The sequence below is a fragment of the Ictidomys tridecemlineatus genome, chromosome 15 (genome assembly GCF_052094955.1).
Source record: "Ictidomys tridecemlineatus isolate mIctTri1 chromosome 15, mIctTri1.hap1, whole genome shotgun sequence".
NCBI classification, from domain to species: Eukaryota; Metazoa; Chordata; class Mammalia; order Rodentia; family Sciuridae; genus Ictidomys; species Ictidomys tridecemlineatus.
In genome coordinates, this window is record NC_135491.1 from 59,470,423 (window position 1) to 59,492,459 (window position 22,037).

The 22,037-nt window shown below is 51.2% G+C and overlaps 1 protein-coding gene across 12 annotated transcripts in view; it reads left to right on the forward strand.

Moving 5' to 3' along the window:
- Positions 1-22,037, forward strand: part of Banp (BTG3 associated nuclear protein) — an 85,792-nt gene that overhangs the window by 52,139 nt on the left and 11,616 nt on the right. For 8 of the 12 annotated variants that reach the window (XM_040280170.2, XM_078032799.1, XM_078032804.1 and 5 more), the window contains 5 exons: positions 618-857; positions 5,983-6,150; positions 10,781-10,911; positions 12,284-12,355; positions 15,766-15,804. In XM_040280170.2, coding sequence (XP_040136104.1) covers positions 618-857; positions 5,983-6,150; positions 10,781-10,911; positions 12,284-12,355; positions 15,766-15,804 — 650 coding nt within the window. The remainder of the gene's footprint in view (positions 1-617; positions 858-5,982; positions 6,151-10,780; positions 10,912-12,283; positions 12,356-15,765; positions 15,805-22,037) is intronic. The other 4 variants (XM_078032801.1, XM_078032805.1, XM_078032803.1 and 1 more) reach the window with 1 other exon arrangement.

Below are 22,037 nucleotides of genomic sequence, written 5' to 3' on the forward strand. Positions count from 1 at the left end.
CCTCTGCCCGTTCCTGCCTGGGTGTGTGGCAGAGCTTAAGGCAGAGGAAAGACGTGAGGCTTGTTTCCCGAAGCTCATTGCACTACTGGGGTGGAAAGAAAGTCTGGTGTCTGAGCCAGAGCTGATTTGATGCCCTCTCTGCCCGAGTCGGGATGACCTGGGCCTGTATGAGCCCTGGACTGCTCCCAAGGGCACTGCAGTGGCTCCAGCTGCTGGCCTACAGTGTGCCACACCTGGTCGTTTGCACAAGCTTTGGGCAGGACCCAGTTGGGTAGCTTTCCAATGAGTGGTCAGCCCTCAGTGCCCTGTCACATGGTGGTCTAGCTCCCGAGGAAGCCTGGAGTGCAGGGCAGAGCGTCTTCCCCATGTAGGCTGCCACATTCATCTTTTTGAAATGGAGCAAGCAACCTAGGTCACCTTTGTGGGCATGGTATGACCCTTTCTGTCTTTGTCAGACTGGAGCCCACCCTCTTGCAGCCACAGGGAGGTTGGGGGATTGGCTGTGGGTCAACTTTCCTGAGCCTGTTTGAGCCAAGCACTGGGGCCATCTGGAATGTGAGCACTTATTTGGAGCATGCCCTGAAGCTGGCTCACGGAGGACCCCGTCTCTTTTTCAGAGGATTACCCCAACGGTACCTGGCTGGGCGATGAGAACAATCCTGAGATGAGAGTGCGCTGCGCCATCATCCCCTCTGACATGCTGCACATCAGCACCAACTGCCGAACGGCCGAGAAGATGGCGCTCACGCTGCTGGACTACCTTTTCCACCGTGAGGTGCAGGCCGTGTCCAACCTCTCCGGCCAGGGCAAGCATGGGAAGAAGCAGCTGGACCCGCTCACCATCTATGGGATCCGGTGTAAGTGGGTCTGTCCCAGTTCCTGCCTGGCTCGGGGGTGGAGAGAGCTGTGGAGGCATCTGGTGAACTGGATTGGGGGCCCACGTGTGCAGTGCTGGAGAGGATGCGGGGCTCAGTGGTCTCTGTCAGTGCTCCTGGGTTGGCCTTCAGAGTGCCCAGCCTGTGTGTCCTGAGCTTAGACACCAGGTGAAGCTCCAGAGGTCTGGGTCCAGGGGAAGCAAGGAGCCTTGAAGCCATGGAGTGTGTGCGCAGGCTCTGCCCTGCAGTCCCCAGACTGGCACTCACTGCGCTTCTGTTCCTTAGCAGCTCCTGCTGGAGTCAGTCTCTTGTGGGGAAGGGGCACAGGCTGTTGATTAGGACCCATCCCATGACTGCTGGTCCCTTGATGGCCTCTATGCCTCACTCAGCTTCCTCAGTGACAGGGAGAAACTTGGCAGAGCTGCTGTGGGCTCTGTCAGTACATGTGGCCCTCTACACCTGTGAAGCCACTGGGAAGGGGCAGTGCGTGCTCAGGTCCCTCTGCTGGGTGCAGCCCTCAGGATGAGTGGGAGTCCATCTGGGCCACCTGTGTCAGCGAGGCCTTTGCAAATTAGGTACCACTGTGTGTTCAGGTGGACCCTGAAACATTCCAAGTGCTCATTTGCCTTTTCTCCCTGTGCTTGCTTTGATACTTATTGCTGATTGCGCCTCACAACACAACACAAAACAAATACATGGACACAGGCCCACCTCCTGAGGCCTCAGCTCAGCTACTGATGAAGAGCAGACCAGCATTGTCACCCCTGCCTCCCTCTGTTGCTCCTTCAGAGTCTGCCGTGACACACCCAGCTTCAAGGCTACAGCCACAACCCTCCCAGTTAGGGAAGACTTTTTTCTCCTTCCTGTTTGTGGACAGAAATATTTTCCCCTGTTGGGCTCAGTGGTGCATGCTTATGTGCCTCCCAGGGGCTTGGGAGGCTGAGGCAGGAGGATCACAAGTTCAAAGCCAGCCTCAGCAATTTAGCGAGGCCTTAAGTAACTCAGACTCTGTCTCTAAATAAAATACAAAATAGGGCTGGCGATGTGGCTTAGTGGTTGAGTGCTCCTGAGTTCAATTCTTGGTACCCACTCCCCACCACCCCCAAAAAAGAAAAAAAATATCCTCCCCCCAAAAAAATCTGCATTTTGAAACACACGGTAGGTCACATCTCTAAGTTCTGTCTTTGTGAAATGAGGGGACATGTTTATTTGAAAGGGGGACTTGCTTTCTGGGATGTGGGCTTTTTGAGGGCTCCCAAGGATCAGTGGGCCTCCCAGAATTCAGGCAGATAACGAAATAGTTTGTGCTCCATCAAAAGTAGCACATTCTCGTAATTTTGGAAAACGTGGAACATTCTTTTAAAGAGTGTGTCTTGTTGTTTGAATTGAGAGCGCAGGAGCGGTTCTTACAGCTTTTCCTATCGGTGATATAAGCCTCTGCTTGAACTATGCAGAAGAGCAAGTCCTAACCTGCAAGTTGCCAGAAATGAATTGAAACACAATCAGCACGACACCCCCTGACCCTTGGGGACATCTGTGAGGAAGGCTGGTTTGGATGAGGGACCCCTGAGATCTCCTGGTGCTTGGTGGGAGTTTGCTTGGTTGGCACAAAGTCCCATACTCCCAGGTGACCTGCAGACGGCTGCAGTCCCCCCTTTCAGCAGGCAGTCTCCTGGCAGAAGGCACAGGCACGCTGACCTTAGGGAGCCAACTGTCTGCCCGACCTGGGGCACCCTGCAGGCTGTGTTGGGGTCCTGGGACTGCTGCAAAGAGCACTGCAGACTTGGGGCTGGAGGCCCAGGGGTTGTTCTCTGATGAGTCTGGAGGCCATGTGTCCAAGGTCCAGTTCTTGGCAGGCTGTGCCTCCTCTGCTGGGGCTTTCTTTCTCCTGGCTTCTGTTGGTGGCTAACGCTTCCTGGTACTCCCGCCTCGTGGCAGCCTGGCCCCAGCCCTGCCGCCTTGCCCCAGGGCCTGTTTCCAGTGTTTTCCGCTGTCTTTTTCTCCTTTCCTTATAAGGACACCAGTTATACTGACTGGTGTGACCTCATTTTCACTTAATGAATCACATCTGCACATACCCTGGTTCCCAGTGAGGTCACACTCAGAGCTCCTCGGAAGGATGTGGGTTCTTCTGAACTTGCTGGTTGGGTGCTGTCTCTTCTCCACTGCTGTGGTGACAGGGGAGGCTGCCCATGTGTGCCTTGGGGTCAGGACATGGCTGTGCACAGGTGCTCCCATTGGTCCATCCCTGCTCAGCATGGCAGGGCACAATGAGTACCCTAGTTTGACCTAGAGCTGGCATAGGTCAGGTCCCTGTGACTGATGGAGACCAGCAGAAGACCCCTCATTGGCAGGGACCTGGACACTGTGCCCTCAGGCAGCAGAGAGCAGCACCAGGGCTCGGCAAGCTGAGGAGCCTTACCTTTTTCTTACCCACGTGTGCAATCGTGGTAGTGGGACACCGGCTGGGCCTTGAGAGGGAGGCTCTGGGTATTGAGGGCCTGGGCCTGGGCCTGCCTGGAGTGTCACCATGAGGACACATCACTCAGTTCCCCATTCAGAGCGTGTGGATTCCTGTTGCTTTTCTACGCCAGCTGCTATCTAGTTAGGTCTGTGATTTCAAGAAATAAGTTGCTGACACTCAGTTTCCTGCTTTGCATTCTCCTGAACTTGAGATTCTGTTAACAGGGATCATGTTTATCATTCCTTCATGCCTGATAAATTGAGTGTGCCACCCACCGAGGACAGGAGACTGAGCTCTGCTTGTGTGTTACCTCTGCCCTGTCCCCCCACAGCTCCTCTCAGGTCCACTGTGAGCCAGGCTGGCCAGGGAGAGCTGGAAATCTGGTTTTGTGATTTGAACACATGTCCACAGTAGGAGTTCTGCAGGGTGGGGAGGCAGTTACATGGTGGGGAGTGTTTTCTGCCCCAGGGTAGACTGCCTGGCAGCTTGCAAGGGCAGGGTGAGAGCTGGTTGGGGCCTCCCCTGAGCCCAGTGGACAGGTGTGGCTCCGGTCAGTGGCAAGGGTGCACCACCTTGCTTTCCAGTGAGCTGAGTGTAGCTCTGTGGGTAGCTGGTGCCCGAGGGCCGGTGCCAGCAACTTGTCTTCTTTGTGTCATCTGCCTGCTGTCTCCCCAGTGCACTGAGGCAGCGGTGGGGCAGCCTGAGCAGAGCAGCAGCTTGGTAGCCTGGCCTCCCTGAGCATCTTGCTGGGGCCTGGGCTGTGCTGAGGGCCAGTGGAGCACCCCCCCCCCCGCCCCCTTAGTGCCACTGGAAGGCAGGATTGTAAGGCCATTGCGCACTCCTGCCTGGTGTTTGACTTGGACATGAAGGTGAATACTCTTTTTCCTTGAGGTTGTTAAACACGAATCAGACAATAAGGTAGTTGGTTAGTGGTGGGTTCTTTGGTGGCTGTGGTCTGCAGTGGGTCCTTGTCACTGCAGTGGTCACTGACTTGGTGAGGCTTTGTCCTGCAGTAAAGCCATACGCAGCATACTGTGATCACTCAGTAGGTATTTATTGAGTGATGATTCTGTGATTTCTTTAGAGGTGACCTGAAACTCAAAGACCCAAAATTTGCTGCTTAATTTACAAATATTCTTTTCTGTAAGATGATGAGTGTTGCTCCCATGCTTTTGGTTGCTCTTCCTGATGCTGGGGTCCTGCCCCATTTTCATCCAGTTTCTTTTTACCTAGTCACAGAGTTTGGTGCCATTCATTTCTGCCCTAAGGACACGGTCATATAAAAAGCCAAGAGCTTTTTATATGAGCGTGTCCTTAGGGCAGAAAACCACCACTACCACCACCACCACCACCACCACCACCACCACCACCACCACCACCACCACCACAGCAAACCTTCTGATACTTAATACAGTACTTAAAAACCAAACACTTCCTTTGTTTTCTGGTGTTTTGCTCCCCTCAGGAGCAGGTGTGTGGGGACAGGGCAGTAGTTAACTCTTAGTGGATGGTTCAAACCCAGGGCTCTTGGTTCTCAAAACAGCATTTCAGTGTGAGCGGCTGACCATGACAGTTCTTAGTATCATCTGTTCCCTTGGAGTGGATGGCCAGCAGAGAGGAACCTGCTGAAGGACAGAGGCCTCATGATCCCCACGTTGCCACTGGGTACAGGAAAGGCCTTCCAGACCCTTAGTCTCCTCGTAGCTGGCTGGGAGCTCCTCTGGATGCCCATCAGTGATGCTCTGAGAGCTGTCTGTGGAAGAGTGGCTGGCCACATGGGTGCCCGTGGGCACTTTGCTCTGCCAAGATGCTCTTCAGGAAGGTGCACGCCCACCTGCCCCATCCCTGCTTCACGTTGGAGTGTAAATAGTGCCCTTCTGCCAGGTGTGCAGGGATGCCAGGGCAGAAGCACTGCATAACACAGTCCTGTCCTAGAGGTGTTGTGTTCAAGGAGAAAGGTGAAAAGGTGTGGGAGTCCATTAGCGAGTGTCAGAGCTGAGGGCGCTGGAAGGGTGCCGGAAGAGAGCCTTAGACTGCTGTGATCTCCCTGTGTCGATGGGATAGCTAGGCATGTGCTGTGTGCCAGAACACTCTGGTTTACTGGCATGCACAGGGAGACACATTTCATCTCCAGTGTTTGTGAGGGTGGTGCAGCAGGGGCTGAGGGCAGGTGGGACTGTTGGGGGTCGGGCTCCATAGGGCTGGAGTAGCCGAGAGGGCAGAGGAGTAACAAGCGCAGTTTTGGAAAACCAGATCTGACTACATTGTTGGAATCCTGATTTGATTCTCTTGGCATTTGGGATATGAGATACTGCTCATGATTTGGGGGCAGACGGGGGATGGGACTGCAGCAAGCCTGACACCTCTTTCACCCAGCATGCGGTTGGGCCAGGTCCTTTATAAGTTAAGTGAATTGGAAGGAGGTATGACTAGGTGAGCCTGCACCTGGTCTTGGAAGGCCACTTATCCCCCGACTGTTCTCTGGTGAAGTGTGCTTTCTGGCTTATTTTTCTGCAGGGTTGGGTCAGCCTTTGGTAGCTGAGCTCTGGCAGCTGGCCACTTCAGTGTTCAGGTCATTCCCAGACAGCAGGGCCCTGGAGGAAGGCTGCACCTCACTGCTCTCTTTGGGATGTGTTCTTCCAGGTCACCTTTTCTATAAATTTGGAATCACGGAGTCTGACTGGTATCGAATCAAACAGAGCATTGACTCCAAATGCCGGACAGCATGGCGGCGAAAACAGCGAGGCCAGAGCCTGGCGGTCAAGAGCTTCTCGCGCAGGACTCCGTCCTCGTCCTCGTACAGTGCCTCAGGTAGGCCCTGTGGCAGGCGGTGCAAATGGAGCCTTGGGGCTCAGTGCAGGGGGAGGCCTCCCCCTAGCTGAGTCTGCAGTGGCCCCGGGACTCTTCCCTCTGGGTTCATGAGTGAACGTGGTGAGGCTGAGAGAGCACAGTAGTCCTGTCCTGGTTATCTCACCAAGGGACACCCTGGCCCTTGGCCCCGAGTCCCTGTGGGCTCCGGAGCAGAGGGAGGGTTTGCTCAGACCCTCCTCTCCTGCTGCCGTGGAGCTCCTGAGCGTCTGGCTGACTTAACGACACAAGCAACACTATCGTTGTTATTTGCAGGTGACTGCAAGTGGAGGGTTGGGGGAGTACCAAATTGTTTTTCTCTTTTCGAGTTACGGACCCAGACTTCTCCAAATAGTTGAGCAGTCTCGCCTCCCCGCAGGCGTTGCCGGAGAGTGGCTTTCCCTGAAGAGCTCTCTGCAGCCACGCTGTGCGACTTTGCCTTTCTGTTGCCTTTCACCTGAGACATCTCAAAACACTTATAAAGTATTTGAATTAAATAATTTTCCTAGATTCCCCACAGCAGCTTCCTTGGCAGGAGCTCTAGGAACCTGAGGGCTCGGCAGTGGACGGGGTGGCCCTCTCAAGTGCTTCCTTGATGGGAGACGCTCTTCTGGGAGCTGCAGAGCAGATCGCCTGGATCTGTGTGCACATCCTTGGGGAAGCGGCCTCCTCCTGGCTGTTTTGGGGGGTCATCAGACCTCAGCCTTGGCTATTGCCCAGGTCTTTGAGATGGATGTGGCTGCTGTGTAGGCCACAGAAGCATACCTGGGCAGTGCTCTTGTGAGGGGCTGCAGGAAGAAGCTGTGAAGGAGGAATCAGGCCTTGCTGCCCTGGCTAGGAGTCCTGTCACGGGAGCTCTGCGGGACCTGGAGGAGAACTGTGCTGGTGACGTTCTGCACAGGACAGAGAGGGTGCCTGTTGCATGGACACAGCAGCGGGAGTCGTGGCTCCAGGCAGGGACGAGATCCTGTCAATGGGCGGCAGATGTGGAAGCTGTGGTCACCTGTGTTCCCACTTTGTTCAAGCGTGGAGGTGTGGAGAAGGCGTTGGGATTTGTGTGTGCTTATCTTGGTAGTGGCTGTTTCTAGCTAGCGGGGTTACGGTTTTTATTTCATTTATGTTTTTGTGTTTGACTCTGGCTTCCACATTATTTCCAGTGAACACTGTATTAATTTTATAGTTTTTAAAATGCTGTTTAATTCAAGGGGTGGAGATTTCTGCTTTTAGTGACCATGCAGTAGCAGGGCCAGCGTGAAGTCTCCTATAGACACCTGGACAGGATCTGAGAAGCAGCTTTGTGGACGTTGGGCAACAGGTGGCCAGGCCTGTGCTCCCTGAAAGAAGGAAGTAGGACCTGGCACAGCTGGCTGCACTGCGGTGGGTCTTCAGTATCTGAGCCATGTCTGGGAGACCCTGGCAGCGGGCTGACTGAGGTGGCTTTTGAATATGGCTTTTTCAGAGAGGTGAGACCTCGTTTGGAGTAGGAGTGAACTCTAGAGGGCAAGGCCAGTCGTCCAGACCCCAGCTGAGGGTGGTCAGCATAGGGGTGTCCCTGTGGCTTGAAGTACTCCCTTTTCAGGGGAGCAGTCAGTGTGGCTTCTGATCATTGGGCCGCTGCTGCTGCCCCAGGCCCAGGCTCCTCCCTCCCTCACAGTGCCCCCTCATAGTGCCGGGTGAGTTTAGGACAGAGAGCACCTTCTTTTTAAAGTTCTCTGCTTTGTAAACTTCAGTGGACTTAATTATTACTTTAAGGGACTTCTACAATCTGCCATTGTTCGTTTTGTGTCTACTCTTGGTCTAACAAAGCTATTTTGGTGACAGAAATAACTCAGTAAAATGTAATTAAGCCACAATTCTGGCTTATTTACATTTTACTGAGTTATTCAGTGAGGTTGTAATTCAGTGGGGTTGTCTCGTTCACCTTTGAATTCTCAACCAACAGAAAAGGAACTTCGAAACAAATAAATACCGTAGGTGGGATCCTGTGCCAAGGATAATCTGTTTAAAGATTATCTGTTACTGCCAGATTGAATACAAGTCATAGAACACTGGTTTCTAGAGAATTTCTAAAAACTGATTTATGAAAGCACTGTACCATGCTATCTGGCAACACCGCCCAGATGTTTACACATGCTTGAGTTTAATGTGGCTTAATTTTACTGTTTAAAACACACTGAGGAAGGGCTGGGGTTGTGGCTCAGTGACAGAGTGCTAGCCTTGCACATGTAAGGCCCTGGGTTCCATCGTCAGCACCACATAAAGATAAATAAATAAATAAAATAAAGGTATTGTGTCCAATTACAACTGAAAAATAAATATTTTTTTAAAAAAAAAAAAACAAAAAAACAGTCTCATTGGCAAGTTGGAAACCGTGGCTGGGCATCTGTACAGTAGTGGCCAGTGTTTAGAGTTGAAGAGTACCCTCTCTTGAAGCCCACTGCCTGCATTCTGTGCACGGCTGCCTTTGCTTCCTTCAGTGAGTGCTCCAGATGCTGGGAGGAGCCAGGCCAGGAGAGGTGGGGAGGCCCTGTCTGGGCCCTGTCTGTGGCTCCCTGTCCCACTGGATGGCAGCCCGCTACCTCCTCAGTGCAGTTCTGACCTGCGCTGGTGTGAGCATGTTCACCTCTGGTCACTGCTGTAGCTCCTGATCACAAACAAGTGGCCAGTGCAGATTTTTGCTCTAGATGTTAAAATTACTCTGCTTTAAACTATGGATTTAACTAAGTCTTCACATTATACAGTTGTGGTGAGCCCTTGATCAAATGGTAATTTCAATGATTTGAATCTTCCGTTTGGAAATCATTTGTATCATACTAACAAATCCTATCTTCTAGGATTTTTTTAGAATTCTACGTATGAGTAGAACCATTCTTCTTAGGCATATTTTTAACCATTGGAAACCATCAAACTCCATTGATTATTATTATTATTATTATTTCCAATTGGAGCAGAAATACTTTGGAGTCTGTTCAGTCATAAAGCTCTTATTAGCTGCTGTAGTGTTCTCTAAATATTTAGCTCTTGTACCTCTCATAATGAATTTTGAAATGTTTTTTCTTGCTTTTTGTATTTGGTACTGGGAATTGAACCCATGGGTGCTTTAACACTGAGACATATCTCCAGCCCTTTTTGTTTTAAATTTTGAAACAAGATCTCACCAAGTTGTTGAGACTGGCCTGGAACTTATGATTCTCCTGCCTCAGCCTCCCAAGCGGCTGGAATTATAGGCTGGCTTCCTTGCATATTTTTAAAAAAAATTTTTAAAAAATTTCTAGTTGCAGATGGATATAATACCTTTATTTTATGTATTTATTTTTATGTGGTGCTGAGGATCGAACCTAGTGCCTCATACATGCTAAGTAAGAGCTCTACCACTGAGCCACAACTTGTTAAAAAATGGCCATTTAAAATTTTTTGATATTGTTTGAAGTAATTAAAAAATATAATTTTTATCATTTTGCAAATATTATCATCTTATTATTGTTATGTTACTTTAAGAAATGTATTCAGTAGACTCTACATTCCTTGGCAGTCTGATGCCTACTAGGAGCTGCTTTAGAGTGCTGGGTGGCTCAGTGGTGGAGCAGAGCACACATCCAGCTGGGGCCAGGCTCACATTCACTGAGTAGTGTGCCAAGCAGTGTGCCATGTGTACACCCCCACCCCCACAGAGTTGTTATTGTGTTCTTCATTTTTCTTCTATTCATATTAACATTTAACTTTTTTTCACAAAATTTTCTCCCACTGTAATATATTTTTATGTTTAAATGTTTTTTAATTGATCAATCATAACTCTCTACAAGAAAAATATATATGCATTAAAAATTTCTTAAGCCCTTAATGTTCTAAGTGTGTTGGAAAATTTGGATGGAGGGACCATTACCATTAAAATGAACATACATCAAAGCAAATATATCTTACTTTGGGTAAACATAGAAAGTAAAATTTTGTTTTTGAAGTGTGTCTGAGTGGATGAGGCTTTCCCCTGTTTATTACTTTTTTAAAATTAAATAGTTTAGCAGATAAAAATGTAGCGGTGGTAGGTGGTGACGGGACACCAAGTCCTGCTGGGTATGAGCGTGAATCGTGCTGTGAGCCAGGCCTGCTCGTGTATGCAGACGTGTGCCACTCCCCTGTGGTGAAGACTCTCGGAGCCCTCTCCTCCCTCCCTTTGCAGAGTGTGGCATGCTGTCCTCCCTCCCTTGGTGACCACACTGTGCAGTGGCACCTCTTCCCTAGTCACCGTTACACTCCAGGGGCAGATGATGGGCTGACGGCCCAAACAGGGCTTCACACCATTGGGTCTTGTCTTTTCAGCCCTGCAGTGACATCTGGTGCTCTTTGTTTACGTGACAGGCTTACGCCAGTAGCAGGGGTTTGTTATGACAGTGGCCCTGATTTTTTTACACTCTCTGGTCTTGTGTCAGAAATTTCAGTTATCCCAAACTTACTATTAGTGACCCTGCGGGAAACTGGGGACCTGGTGATGCACATCAAGGGGTGAGGTGTGTCTTATGTGAACTGAGGGGCAGAAGGGACCTACGCTGAGGCTGTCTATGTGACGCCCTGTGCTCCCACTCCTGTGCTCCCACAGAGACCATGCTGGGTACCCCACCACCCTCCAGTGAGCTCCAGCAGCCGCAGCCGCAGGCCCTGCACTACGCCCTGGCCAACGCACAGCAGGTGCAGATCCACCAGATTGGAGAGGACGGGCAGGTGCAAGTAGTATGTATCTTCTCGCCACCTCGACTGGGAAGACTGGGGAGGGGACTGGGGGCGGGGACACCTCAGCACGGGATGAAGTGATTGTAATATGAGCTCTTGGAGCTCGTGGGTGATGGCAGTTATTGATGGCCTTGTCATGGAAAAGCACCTTCTGGATGACTAGTGGTCCCTCGTGGCTCCTCTTCTGTCCTGTGGGCATCATCTACATGTGCACAACCTGCTTGAGGTCCTGGCCACTTGAGGGTCCCTGCTACTGTCTGTCCTCCCAGGAGGGAATAGTTCTCAGTTCCGAGACTCGGACGCCCTTCTCTCGAGGGAAGAAAAGGTCCTTCCTTCAATGGGAACGACGGCCTTTATTCCTGCAGAGCATTTCTTTAGGATTGTGTAACTCATGATGTCCCAAGTTTTCAATGCTGTGAACAGTGTTTCAGTGTTACTGCAAGTAGCACATATGTGGCTCAGTTTAACCTTTTGTGGGTAATCCACACCTAGGGTTATGGGACAGAATGGGCTCACATGCAGGGGCTTCCAGTGGTCACTTCCCAGCATGAGACTTGCCTCAGCGGCTTGGAATTCTTTATGCTGGGGCTGCTGGGGTCCTGCTTGTGGTCATCCCAAAGGGCTGGGGCAAGGGCCCTCCACACAACCCCCCCCCCCCATTGGCTCCTGTGGCAGACATTAGGAGTAGCACAGAGGGTTGGGAGACTTCTTCTTTGAGACTTGGTAGGAGTGATGGGTGTGGTGCTGCACCTGTGATCCCAGTGACTCTTGAGGCTGAGGCAGGAGGATGGCAAGTTCCAGGCCAGCCTGGGCAACTTAGTGAGGCCCTGTCCAAAAAATAAAAAGTGCTAGGGATACAGCTCAGTGGTAGAGTTCCCAGGGGTTCAAGCTGCAGTGCTCAAGGAAAGAAAAGCCAGCTCTGACTTAAAGTTGCACCTGCTGGGCTGCCCTGAGCCCTGCCCTCCACTGCCCGCCTCACTTCCAGCAAGAAAGCCAGAACCCTTCCTGGCACTTCCACCAGCTTTCTGTCCCTCAGGCTGAAACCATCGTAAAGGAAGCTGTTGTTCTAAGTTTGTCTCCCTCCTTTTTTAATGTTGCTCACATTCTTAAAATTTACCTGTTTAGTGGCATTAAAAGACTTAGCACACTTTTCCCGGGGTGCATTGCTCCTCCTGGAGTGACTGTGGTGTCTGTGACGCTGTGTCCCGAAGGTGGGTTTCAGGAGTGTCCCGTGGGCCCAGGCTTGTGCACACTGCAAGGTGCTGGCAGGCACCTAGCCTTCCCTGAGTCAAGGTCAGACTTGGCGGAACACGCTTCACGTTTCCTTTGGTGTGTTTTTCTTCTGATGCTTCTTGGTGTCTTCTCTTTGCGGATCCCACAGGGCCACCTCCACATCGCCCAGGTGCCTCAAGGGGAGCAGGTGCAGATCACGCAGGACAGTGAGGTGAGTTCATTGACCCTGTGCTAAAGGTGGACCAGATAAGGGTCCAGCAGGGCTGGGAGGTGCTGATGGCTCTTCAGCTTTTCAGATGTTACGGGACATTTTCCTCATGTCCTTACCACAGCCTTGCTGCTCTCATTAAGTGGGTGTGGATTAGTTGGGAGGAACAGAGGTTTTCAGAAGTTTAGTTCCAGGTGAGAGCTGGTGTGAGGGTACCTGTGAGCTCACCTGCCGACGAAGCATGTGGATAGCTGGCTGAGCTCTGGCTGTGTGCAGGCTGCTGTGGGGACTCAGTGCTAGAGGCTGTACCTCCCAGAGCTGGCTGGCCCCAGACAGTTGTGTCCATCACCATGAGGATGGCTGAAGGCGCCTTGCCTGTAGGACAGCAGCAGGAGACTCCAGGAGAAGGGCTCAGGGGTGACATCTGGAAGCTCTCAGTGGGCTCATTGGGAGGGAAGCATGCTCACAGGGGGGAGGGAGAAGGAGCCAGGAGCACAGGAGGAGAGAGAGAGGGAGGAGAGGGGGCAGGAAGAGAGGGAGAGGGGGGAGAGGGGGCAGGAGGAGAGGTAAAGTGGCCAGGAGGAGAGAGAGGGAGGGAGCAGGTGCAAAGGAGAGAGGGAGGGGGCAGGAGGAGAGAGAGAGGGAGGAGAAGGGGCAGGAGGAGAGGGAGAGGGAGGAGTGGGAGAGGGAAGAGAGGGGGCAGGAGGAGAGGGAGAGGGAGGAGAGGGAGAGGGAGGAGAGGGGGCAGGAGGAGAGGGAGAGGGAGGAGAGGGGGCAGGAGGAGAGGGAGAGGGAGGAGAAGGGGCAGGAGGAGAGGGAAAGGGGCCAGGAGGAGAGAGAGAGAGGCCAGGAGGAGAGAGAGAGGGAGCAGATGTAGGGGAGAGACAAGGAGGGCAGGAGAGGGGGCAGGAGGAGAGGGAGGGGGAGCAGGTGCAGGGGAGAGAGGGAAGGGGCAGGAGGAGAGGGAGAAGGAGCAGATATAGGGGAGAGACAAGGGGAGCAGTAAGAGAGGGAGGGGGCAGGAGGAGAGGGAGAAGGAGCAGATGTAGGGGAGGGACAAGGGGAGCAGGAAGAGAGGGAGGGGGAGCAGGTGCAGGGGAGAGAGGGAGGGGGACAGGAGGAGCGGGAGAGGGAGCAGATGTAGGGGAGAGATGAAGGGGGGCAGGAAGAGAGGGAGGGGGCAGGAGGAGCGGGAGAGGGAAGGGTTCAGAGAGGAGGAAAGGAGCATGGGGTGAGGGTTCCGTGGCCGACTATCATGCCTTAGCATCACCAGGGTACTTTTTGGAGGACTGATGAAGGGGTGGAAGAGTCCTAGGCCTGGCTGGCAAGGGCGAGGTGCTAGGGGCAGTGAGTGTGAAGCTGGTGTCCCACAGGGAGCAGGCCTCTGAGGGATGGGAGCAGAGCATGGGCAGGTTGGCCAGGTGAGTGCTGTGCTGCACTTGGGGGAATGGGTTGTCATTAAAGGCATAAACATGGAGGGGCGGACAGACAGCCATTGCCATTAGCATGTCAGTCCTGACTCTCCAGTTTTCTAGATGGCCCAGGCATCCAATCAGAATTTTTACTTTGCTTGTAAGAGAGGCAGGTGCTTGTAGTCACTCGAAGGAGAGAAAATAGATACTGCAGTAAAAGAAAAAAATGAATACAAATTTTTTTATTGTTTTATGCTAAAATAGCCTGTGTGCTCATTCTTGAATTTCAGTTTTTACTTTCGATTTTGATTCTTTCTTCAGCTTTCAAATCAATCTGTGAATTATTTTTATTTCCATCCATTAAGAATCAAATACAATAAATTACAACAGTTTGCTTGTAGCATTAATGGTGACTTTGTGATAAGTTAGGATATGGAGACAGTCTTCTTCTTCTTTTTTTTTTTTTTTTTATTGAGACTCCCACTTCCCTATGATTACTTTGAGCCCACTCAAATCATCTCCCCTTCTGAAGATCCTTAATCACATCCAAAGTCTCTTTTGCCATGTAAGGTAACATATTCATTGATTCTGGAGAGTAGGGTGTGGACACATTTGGGAGGCCATTATTCAGCCTGCCATAAGCATATATAGATATGGCATCTTTACAAAAAAAGCAAAATCTATATAAGCACCAGGTTTTATTTCCCTTTAATTTAGCATCCAAATAATTAATGATAATTTTCAGCCTAGGTTAGTCATATTCCAATCACTCTCATAATTATGAGAATAACTTGTGCCTAAAAACTGTTTTAGATATTTTGTCTTTTTCCAATATAGAAAATTGACACTATATTAGTTATCAATAAATGATGAAGAAATATTTGAACATAGACAAATACTTTAAATTTGACTCTTCTGGAAAACATCAATCAAACTATCTTTCTTTTGGACAATTGCTATTATTAACATATAAATTCGATTTGGGGTATTTTATTTCTAATAAAGCCAATAACTATTTTTATTATAATACAAGACAACATAAGGGTGCCAACATTTTTCCTCAGCTTTAGATCATTAGTGTTTTTTCTTAATTTTCTAGCATTAAAAACAGTATATTTTATTTTTATTTATTTATTTTAATTTTTTATTTTTTTTATTGGTTGTTCACAACATTACAAAGCTCTTGACATATCATATTTCATACATTAGATTGAAGTGGGTTATGAACTCCCAATTTTACCCCAAATGCAGATTGCAGAATCACGTCGGTTACACATCCACAATTTTACATAATGCCCAATTAGTAATTGTTGTATTCTGCTACCTTTCCTATCCCCTACTATCCCCCCTCCCCTCCCCTCCCATCTTCTCTCTCTACCCCATCTACTGTAATTCATTACTCTCCTTGTTTATTTTCCCATTCCCCTCACAACCTCTTATATGTAATTTTGTATAGCAATGAGGGTCTCCCTTCATTTCCATGCAATTTCCCTTTACTCTTCCTTTCCCTCCCATGGAGACAGTCTTCTTATCACAAGAAATCCTTACCTTCATGTTGTTTGTTTAACATGAAGTAATTACTTTGTCTGCGTAGTGACATGGAGCAGAGTCTACCAGCCTAGCCCAGCTCATTTGGCGAGGAGTGGAAGTGTGGTCTGAGTGCCATGTGGTGCTCGGGCCTGCCATGCTGGTGCTGTTTCGGTACCATTTGCATTGCTCAAGTATTTCGAGTGTTTCAAATAAAGGTTTAAAAAGAAAAAAAGATTCTTATTTGGGGTCAGGGTAGAGGGAATGGGTGCACGTTTTGTTTTACCAAAAAATAAGTACCTAGAGACTAAGCTTAATATATATATATTTAATTTTCATTGCTACATGGGGTTGGATTTTGTAGAATTAGTGATTCCTAGGTGTTTCCAGATGGCATGGGAGGTTGTGCCTGTCTGCGTGGGTCATCGTGTTGTTTTTCTGTCCTTGAGTGTCTCCTTTTCCCTTTGCTTGCAGGGCAATCTACAGATCCACCACGTCGGCCAGGACGGGCAGGTAGGTTCTCTCCTGTCTTCACTTCACATCTGCCCACCGTCCCCTGGCTGGGGCTCCCCTGCCTTCTCTCCAGCATTGCCTGGGTGTGATGGCGCCTGCAGGAGGGAGCTGGGAGGGAAGGGCTGGCTTCCCTCTTGGTGGCCGTGCAGGTGCCTGGAAGACAGGCAGGGCAGTGCTCTGGCACTACTGTCCTGGCTTTGTGGGATTGTGCCGTGGTTTTGCCTCATAGGGGAGCTCCCCTGAATTTGTCATTATTTTCTGGTTGTGTGTGTATGAGCTGCTGGTGGGGCTTGTGCAGATAGCTGTGGGTCAGGACAAGGTGGGCTTGCTCTTGCTGTCACACTCCAACCACTTACTTTCTCTAGTTGGAGAGGAAAAGAGCAGCCCTCCAGCGAACACTCCTGGTAGGAATTCTGTAGCTGCTGAAGAGCCTCTAATGGAGGCCCCAGGGAGGCCCTTGCTGGCCAGGAGAGGGTGAGACTGGGCACAGGGTTGTTTTCACAGCCTTTTGAAGACAGCTCCTGGCAGAGACAGGATCTGGATGGCCCTTCTGTTCTGTGGCGCCAAGCTGGGTAAGGTTGGAGAGGCTGCACACACTTGCTCCTATCCTGGGGGCACGAGCGCTATCCTACGAGAGGTCTGTTTGTATTTCTCCTCTGCGTGGCACTGTGCTCTGGAGAGTCGAGAACTGGACACAGGGCAGACACAGCCCTCCAACTCTTTCTCGACCCCTTGGAGTGCACTGAGAGGAGGCTGCTTGCCCTAGATAATCTGTTTGGATCAAGGTTCCAGTGGCTGAGTGCTGCGGTGGTTGTATTATATAAATCTAAACTTGCTGCTTTGAGTAAGAGCCAGAGCCAAAGGAACAGAACCAAAGAGAACCCAGTTCTTCTGCGGTCCTTCTGCGTCTTGGTGACAGGGCCACACAGGGCCTGGTGGAAGCTGACTATTGTCTCTGTGGTCTTGCTTTTTGCTCATGGTCAGGGTGGCAGAGGCTCGGCCTCCTACTCATGGTTTTTCTCTTAGTTTTTGATGTTTTAGCGGCTCAGCTCATATCTATACACTGGTGGCATTATACCTTGTTGACACACACCTGGACTTTAGAGCACTTTAGCAGAAGGGTTTCTCTGTTCTTCTTTTCTGCTGTCTCTCAAGACATCTTACAGCATATTGCACTGATTTTGCAACCCTTGGTTTGAGAAATACTGAAATAGATGACTGTTAGTGTGTCTTTCTCAAGAGCTTGTAGATTGAAATGGTTACAATTAATTTTTAAAAGGTTTTTAAAAGCTATGAGGAATTTATACTGTACTTTTTAATATATTTCCCCTCATATTGTTAAAAGATAATTCTTTAATTTTATTAGAAACATTTTTAAAATTGTAACGAAGCTAAAGAAAAATGATTATAAACATACTAGTTAGTTCTTTCTTAGCACCTTCTCAGGGCTTTAAGTTGAGATCCAAAACATAGGATTATCTGTGTCACTCAGCACTGAGTGACTTTCCCTGAGCACTCTTGAATCAGGTGTCACCTGTCTCTGGTCTTGGGTGGACTCGTTGCCCTTGGGGTTGGTGGTACAACCTCATTGTGTGACTCATACCATATCCATAGAGCTCAGGGCAGTTTTGTTCTGAAACCCTTTTCTTGCAAGGGCTCCAGGGAGAAAAGGAGCCCTGATGCTGGAGGGTCCCAGGCGTAGCAAGTCTGTGTGGGAAGCCTGTGGAACAGCCCTGGGTTATCAGAGCAGCCTCATCTAGCAGCTAGAGGGACTTTGTTCAAGGAGCCTCTTGGTATCTGTAGGCCCTAACACACCCCAATTGCTTACTTACTGGTGCTTCCTGGCCCAAAGATGCCATGGTGTTAGGGAGTGGGCAAAAGGTGACCAGAGAATGAAGGGTAGGAGAGCAGTGTCCTCCCCGTTTGGCATTGTGGCCCCTAGAATGCCCAGCTTGTGGAAAAGGGCTCTTGGAAGGAACTAGGTGGGTGTCTTTCATGACTCTGGGTTTATTAGGCTCAAGGGTAGTTTTGCTCCAGCCTGAGCTGGGATCATTGGAAGGCCCAGCTGGCTGCCCTGTCCAAGGCAAGGGGCTTCACTGCACAGTGGTGAGAGTTCCCGTTTGGAGTGGAGTGGCATGTCCCTGCGATCCTTGTGGAAGCCACATTTTCCTTAGGGGAGGGAGCAGAATGTTCACTCCTGAATCTTAGACTCGTAAGGTGGAGATGTGGGGCTTCTTGCAGTGTGGACATGGCATGTTTCAGGATCTACCTCCTGCCCAGCGTGGGCTCAGAGCCCTTAGAGGAAGGCAGGCCTAGTGTAGGCAGTGTGGACTGCCTAGCATCTGTCGGCTTGAGCACCGCCTTAGTGCAGGAGCTGGTGGTTTGCAGGTGAGGCACTACTACAGTTTGGTTTCAGAATTATCCTCCTGCCTGGGCCGAGCAAGACTTTGGGGACTGCCCTGGATAGCTGTTCCTGTGGGTCCCTTGCCTTCTTGGGGATGGGCTGTGGCAGGACAAGGGAAGACTGAGGACTTTCCCCGACTATGCTACGTGGCACAGATGCCAGGACCCTGATGCCCGCTCTCCTGGTTCTGTTTTCTCCGGTGGCAAGGAGCTCGAGTGCTGACTGATGATTCAGGAGACGAGTGTGTTGTGTGCTTAGCTCTCATTGTTGTCCCTGTGAATTCCTTAGTGTTGTGCCTCAGAAGTCACAGCAGAGGAGTCTTTCAGACAGGTAGAAGCCTGGTGAGAGCTGGATGCAGCCTCTGGCTGGGAAGAACTTTGTGGTTTTCTAAGAAAGGGCCTGGAAGAAGCAGTCCCTCACGGGACCTGCCGAGGTCCAGTTAGCTGGAGCAGCGGTGTCTGAAGGGCCTCGTGTAGCTCTGTGAGGAGGTTCCATGGGTCCCTGGGCCGCCACGCTCCATGCTGCTGCAGTGTCCTGGCCCACAGCAGACATATCTCCAGACAGCCGAGGAGGCAGTGGGTCGTCTGGATCTCTTTGTTTTCAGTGTACCTTTGAAAGGTTAAATGAAAGACTTGGAGTATTAAAACCATTAGATCCATTTTGTTCCTCAGAGTACCCAATGCAGTGGACAATAGTACATATCAATACTCCACGATTCCTCGTTGAGTCCTTAGGGTAGATGAGTTAGCATGCAGTCAAGTGAAGACATTTGAAAACTTTCATGTTTGACATTTTAAGATGTGGCAGATGGAGGCTGCTCCTCGCTCTGGAGATGGCCTGTACTCTCCCTTGAGTATGTCTCTGTTTCCCTGAATAAACTTCTGCCCAAGCCTCTTTTTTCCCCTTTTATTAAACAGTTTATTGCAGTATAATTTACTTGTCACAGTTCGACATTTGATGTGTTACTGTGTGACCAGCTTTAAACAACCAAATGTGGAATGTGTTTGCCCTTCTCAGTTTCCAGCGATGACCTGAAAGCTCACGGAGTGGCCCCAGCTCCAGTGAGCTGAGCCGTCGTGACCTCTGGGCAGTTGTGTGCTTCTTTCTAGTAGCATCAAGTTTGGAACATGGTTTGGTGACCATGTTTTGGGGCCTTTCCAAAGCGCTTCTGTTAGCATCTCTTCAATGTGCCTCTTCCTGGGCAGTGGGCATCGTGCCTTCACTTGGCAGTGCGGATGTTTCTTGGGGGTGGCTCAGCCAGGCCCACTCCTACGGTGTGCAGGTGCTGGTAAGCTCAGGTGGAGCTGCTGATGAAGGAGGTGAAGGTCCTTTAGCCCAGGGACCCTTCTAGGCTGTCGAGGAGCCGAGGCTGGCAGTGTTTTTCTCCAGGTGCCTCATCTCCTGGGTCAAGGAAAGGACAGTGGAGAGCACCTGTGAGGACACTTGATGCTGTCCTGCTCAGGCCCAGGTTTCCCTCGGCAGTCTGGGAGCTCTGACTAGTCCAACTTGTGTCGAGGTGGAAGGTTCTTCTCCGTGCGCTCGACTTGGGGTCGCACTGAGAGGAGGTTGCCACACTGTACTGAGCACCTGCCTTTTGGGCCAGAGGAACAGATGCCAGGCCAGGAGGTCGGTCATCTGCGCTGAGCCTCCCCGAGCTCTCTGCTCAGCAGTCAGGCCTGAGGAGTTCAGGATCCCATGGCCTCACGGCCAGACTGGATAATGAGGGGGCAGAGGGCATGGAAGGAGCTGCTCCCAACTGTGGCCTTTGAGAGCCATGGGCTCTGTGCCTGGCGGGGGCTGATGAGGACTGCTCTCACCCTAAGGGGTGAGTGAGGCAGGGCTGAGGAGGAAGCTGTGCTTCCAGTGTGGCCTCATCTCCTCTGTCCACCTGCTGGCTTTGAGGGTGCACTGCAGGTGGCTGTCTGGTTCCTCTGGGCAGTGGGGAGTCCTTGGCCTAGGTGTAGTGATGTGGCCCTGCGGGGGCTGCTTAGCTACAGTGGTGCTCCTACGTGTCGAGGTGGCTGGAGTCTCCTGTTCCCAGCTCTTTGACTCGGGGAGCTGTGGAGGGCAGCGAGGACCGTGCTGTGCCTTCTGTGGACTTCCACACCAGTCTGCCTCAAGGACAGGCCCACTGGATGTTGCCACACCCCACCTGTCGTCCCCTGCCACTATGCTGGCACCTCAAAGCCCCCACTGGGCACAGCCAGTTGTGGAATCAGTGCTGCTGTCTCGTGTCACCCATCAACTGGTGGACAATACCAAAAGGAAAGAGTGGAATGGTGATGTGGGTGCGCTGCATGAAGCCAGAAAGTCCTGGAAACCTTTAGAGTCACAGTGGTCCCGGAACAGTGGCCAAGGCGAGGAAAACTGGGACCAGGGCAGTGAATCAGCAAATCCAGGAAGTTGAGGAGGTGATGCCAGCAACAAATGGTAGCTGCTGGCCAGCCTTGGCCTTTAGCCATCTGCATAGACACCAGGCAGTGAGCGGCAGGAGGCATGGTCCTTAAAAATTGGTCTGAATAGGGGAAAAGAGAAAAGAAGAAAAAAAGGCGAGTCCTTTCAGAGTCTCCTTTGGGGCGCCATGAGCACAGTGTGGGGAAGTGGTCAGCGCTCAGTAGGTGTTGGGCTGAGGGCCAGGTGAGCTGCCCAGAAACTGAGACTCTCCTGGAACTACTTCCCCTCAGAACAGAAGCTGGTGAGGAAGGAGTTGGTGTGGACAGTTTCCTGGTGCTTCGAAGGGAGGTCATTCCTGAAGTCAGGTGAGGCTCCAGGCTTCTTGGTGCCGCTTGATGGGCAGCTCTCCTCTCACTTTTACTGACGGGTCTGTCCCAGGCAAGGGCTGGCTGGGAGAAGGGCGTCCAGGCCCCCTCTATCTTTGTCTGTTTTTACTGGCCGTGCATCTTGGGCAAGTCAGGCGGCCTCTGAGGCTCCGCTCCCCACTGCAAATGGGAGCTAATAATAACAAACAAGGTAATGCCTATGCCAGCGCCAGGGCCATGGCTACATAGCCACATGCCTTTCTTGGTGCTGTTGGTCTGTAGGCTGGAGGTCCTGGCTGGTCCTCCCATCCTGGGTCTCCTGCACTGGTCCTTTTGGCCAGGTTTAGGGTGAATGATGGAGTCATGAGGTCTCTCCTGACAATCAGGATGCTGTATATTTGTTCCCGAGACACTCAGCTATTGACTTTTGATTGACATGGCCTCTGGCTAGGGCATGCTCTAGGCAGGATCTTCTCTGTGTGCAGGTTGCACCCCCGCTTCGAGACCCTTCCTCCACTGCAGCACCTGCTCTTCCTCACCCACTGGCCCTGCTGGCCTCAGCTGTGGGGAGGAGTTTATCCGCTGGCTTCCCCAGGGCCTGGCCTGGGGCCACAGCTCTGAGCAGGCTGCTCCTCCAGCCAGTCCCAGCTCCCGCTGCCCTGCTTCTTGTGTGGCTCTAAGGCTCAGGCTTCCCTGTGTGGTGACGACACCTTGGCAGGCAGTCCTGTATTTGATGTCTCCAGGTTTTTCTAGGGTGATTGTGGGTTATTTCCTCCTGTGACCCTGTTCCATTTTCTAGCAGATGAGGTGCCCAGTGTCCTATTTGGTAGAGGGTACTGAGTCTTGGGTCCTCTGCTGGGACCATGTGGGTAGTCCATAACGGAGATGACCACCTGGCCCCAGTCTGCCCGACTCTGGAGCCCTGCTCAGGGACTACGTGCCCTGCTGTTGGAGGTAGAGGGCATCCTGCTATGGGAAATGTGGTCTCTGCCTCCCTTCCTTCTGTTGAGGTCCTCAGGGACTGGGAGTGGGGGCTGGTGGGGGCTGTGGATGCACAGCAAAGCAGTGTG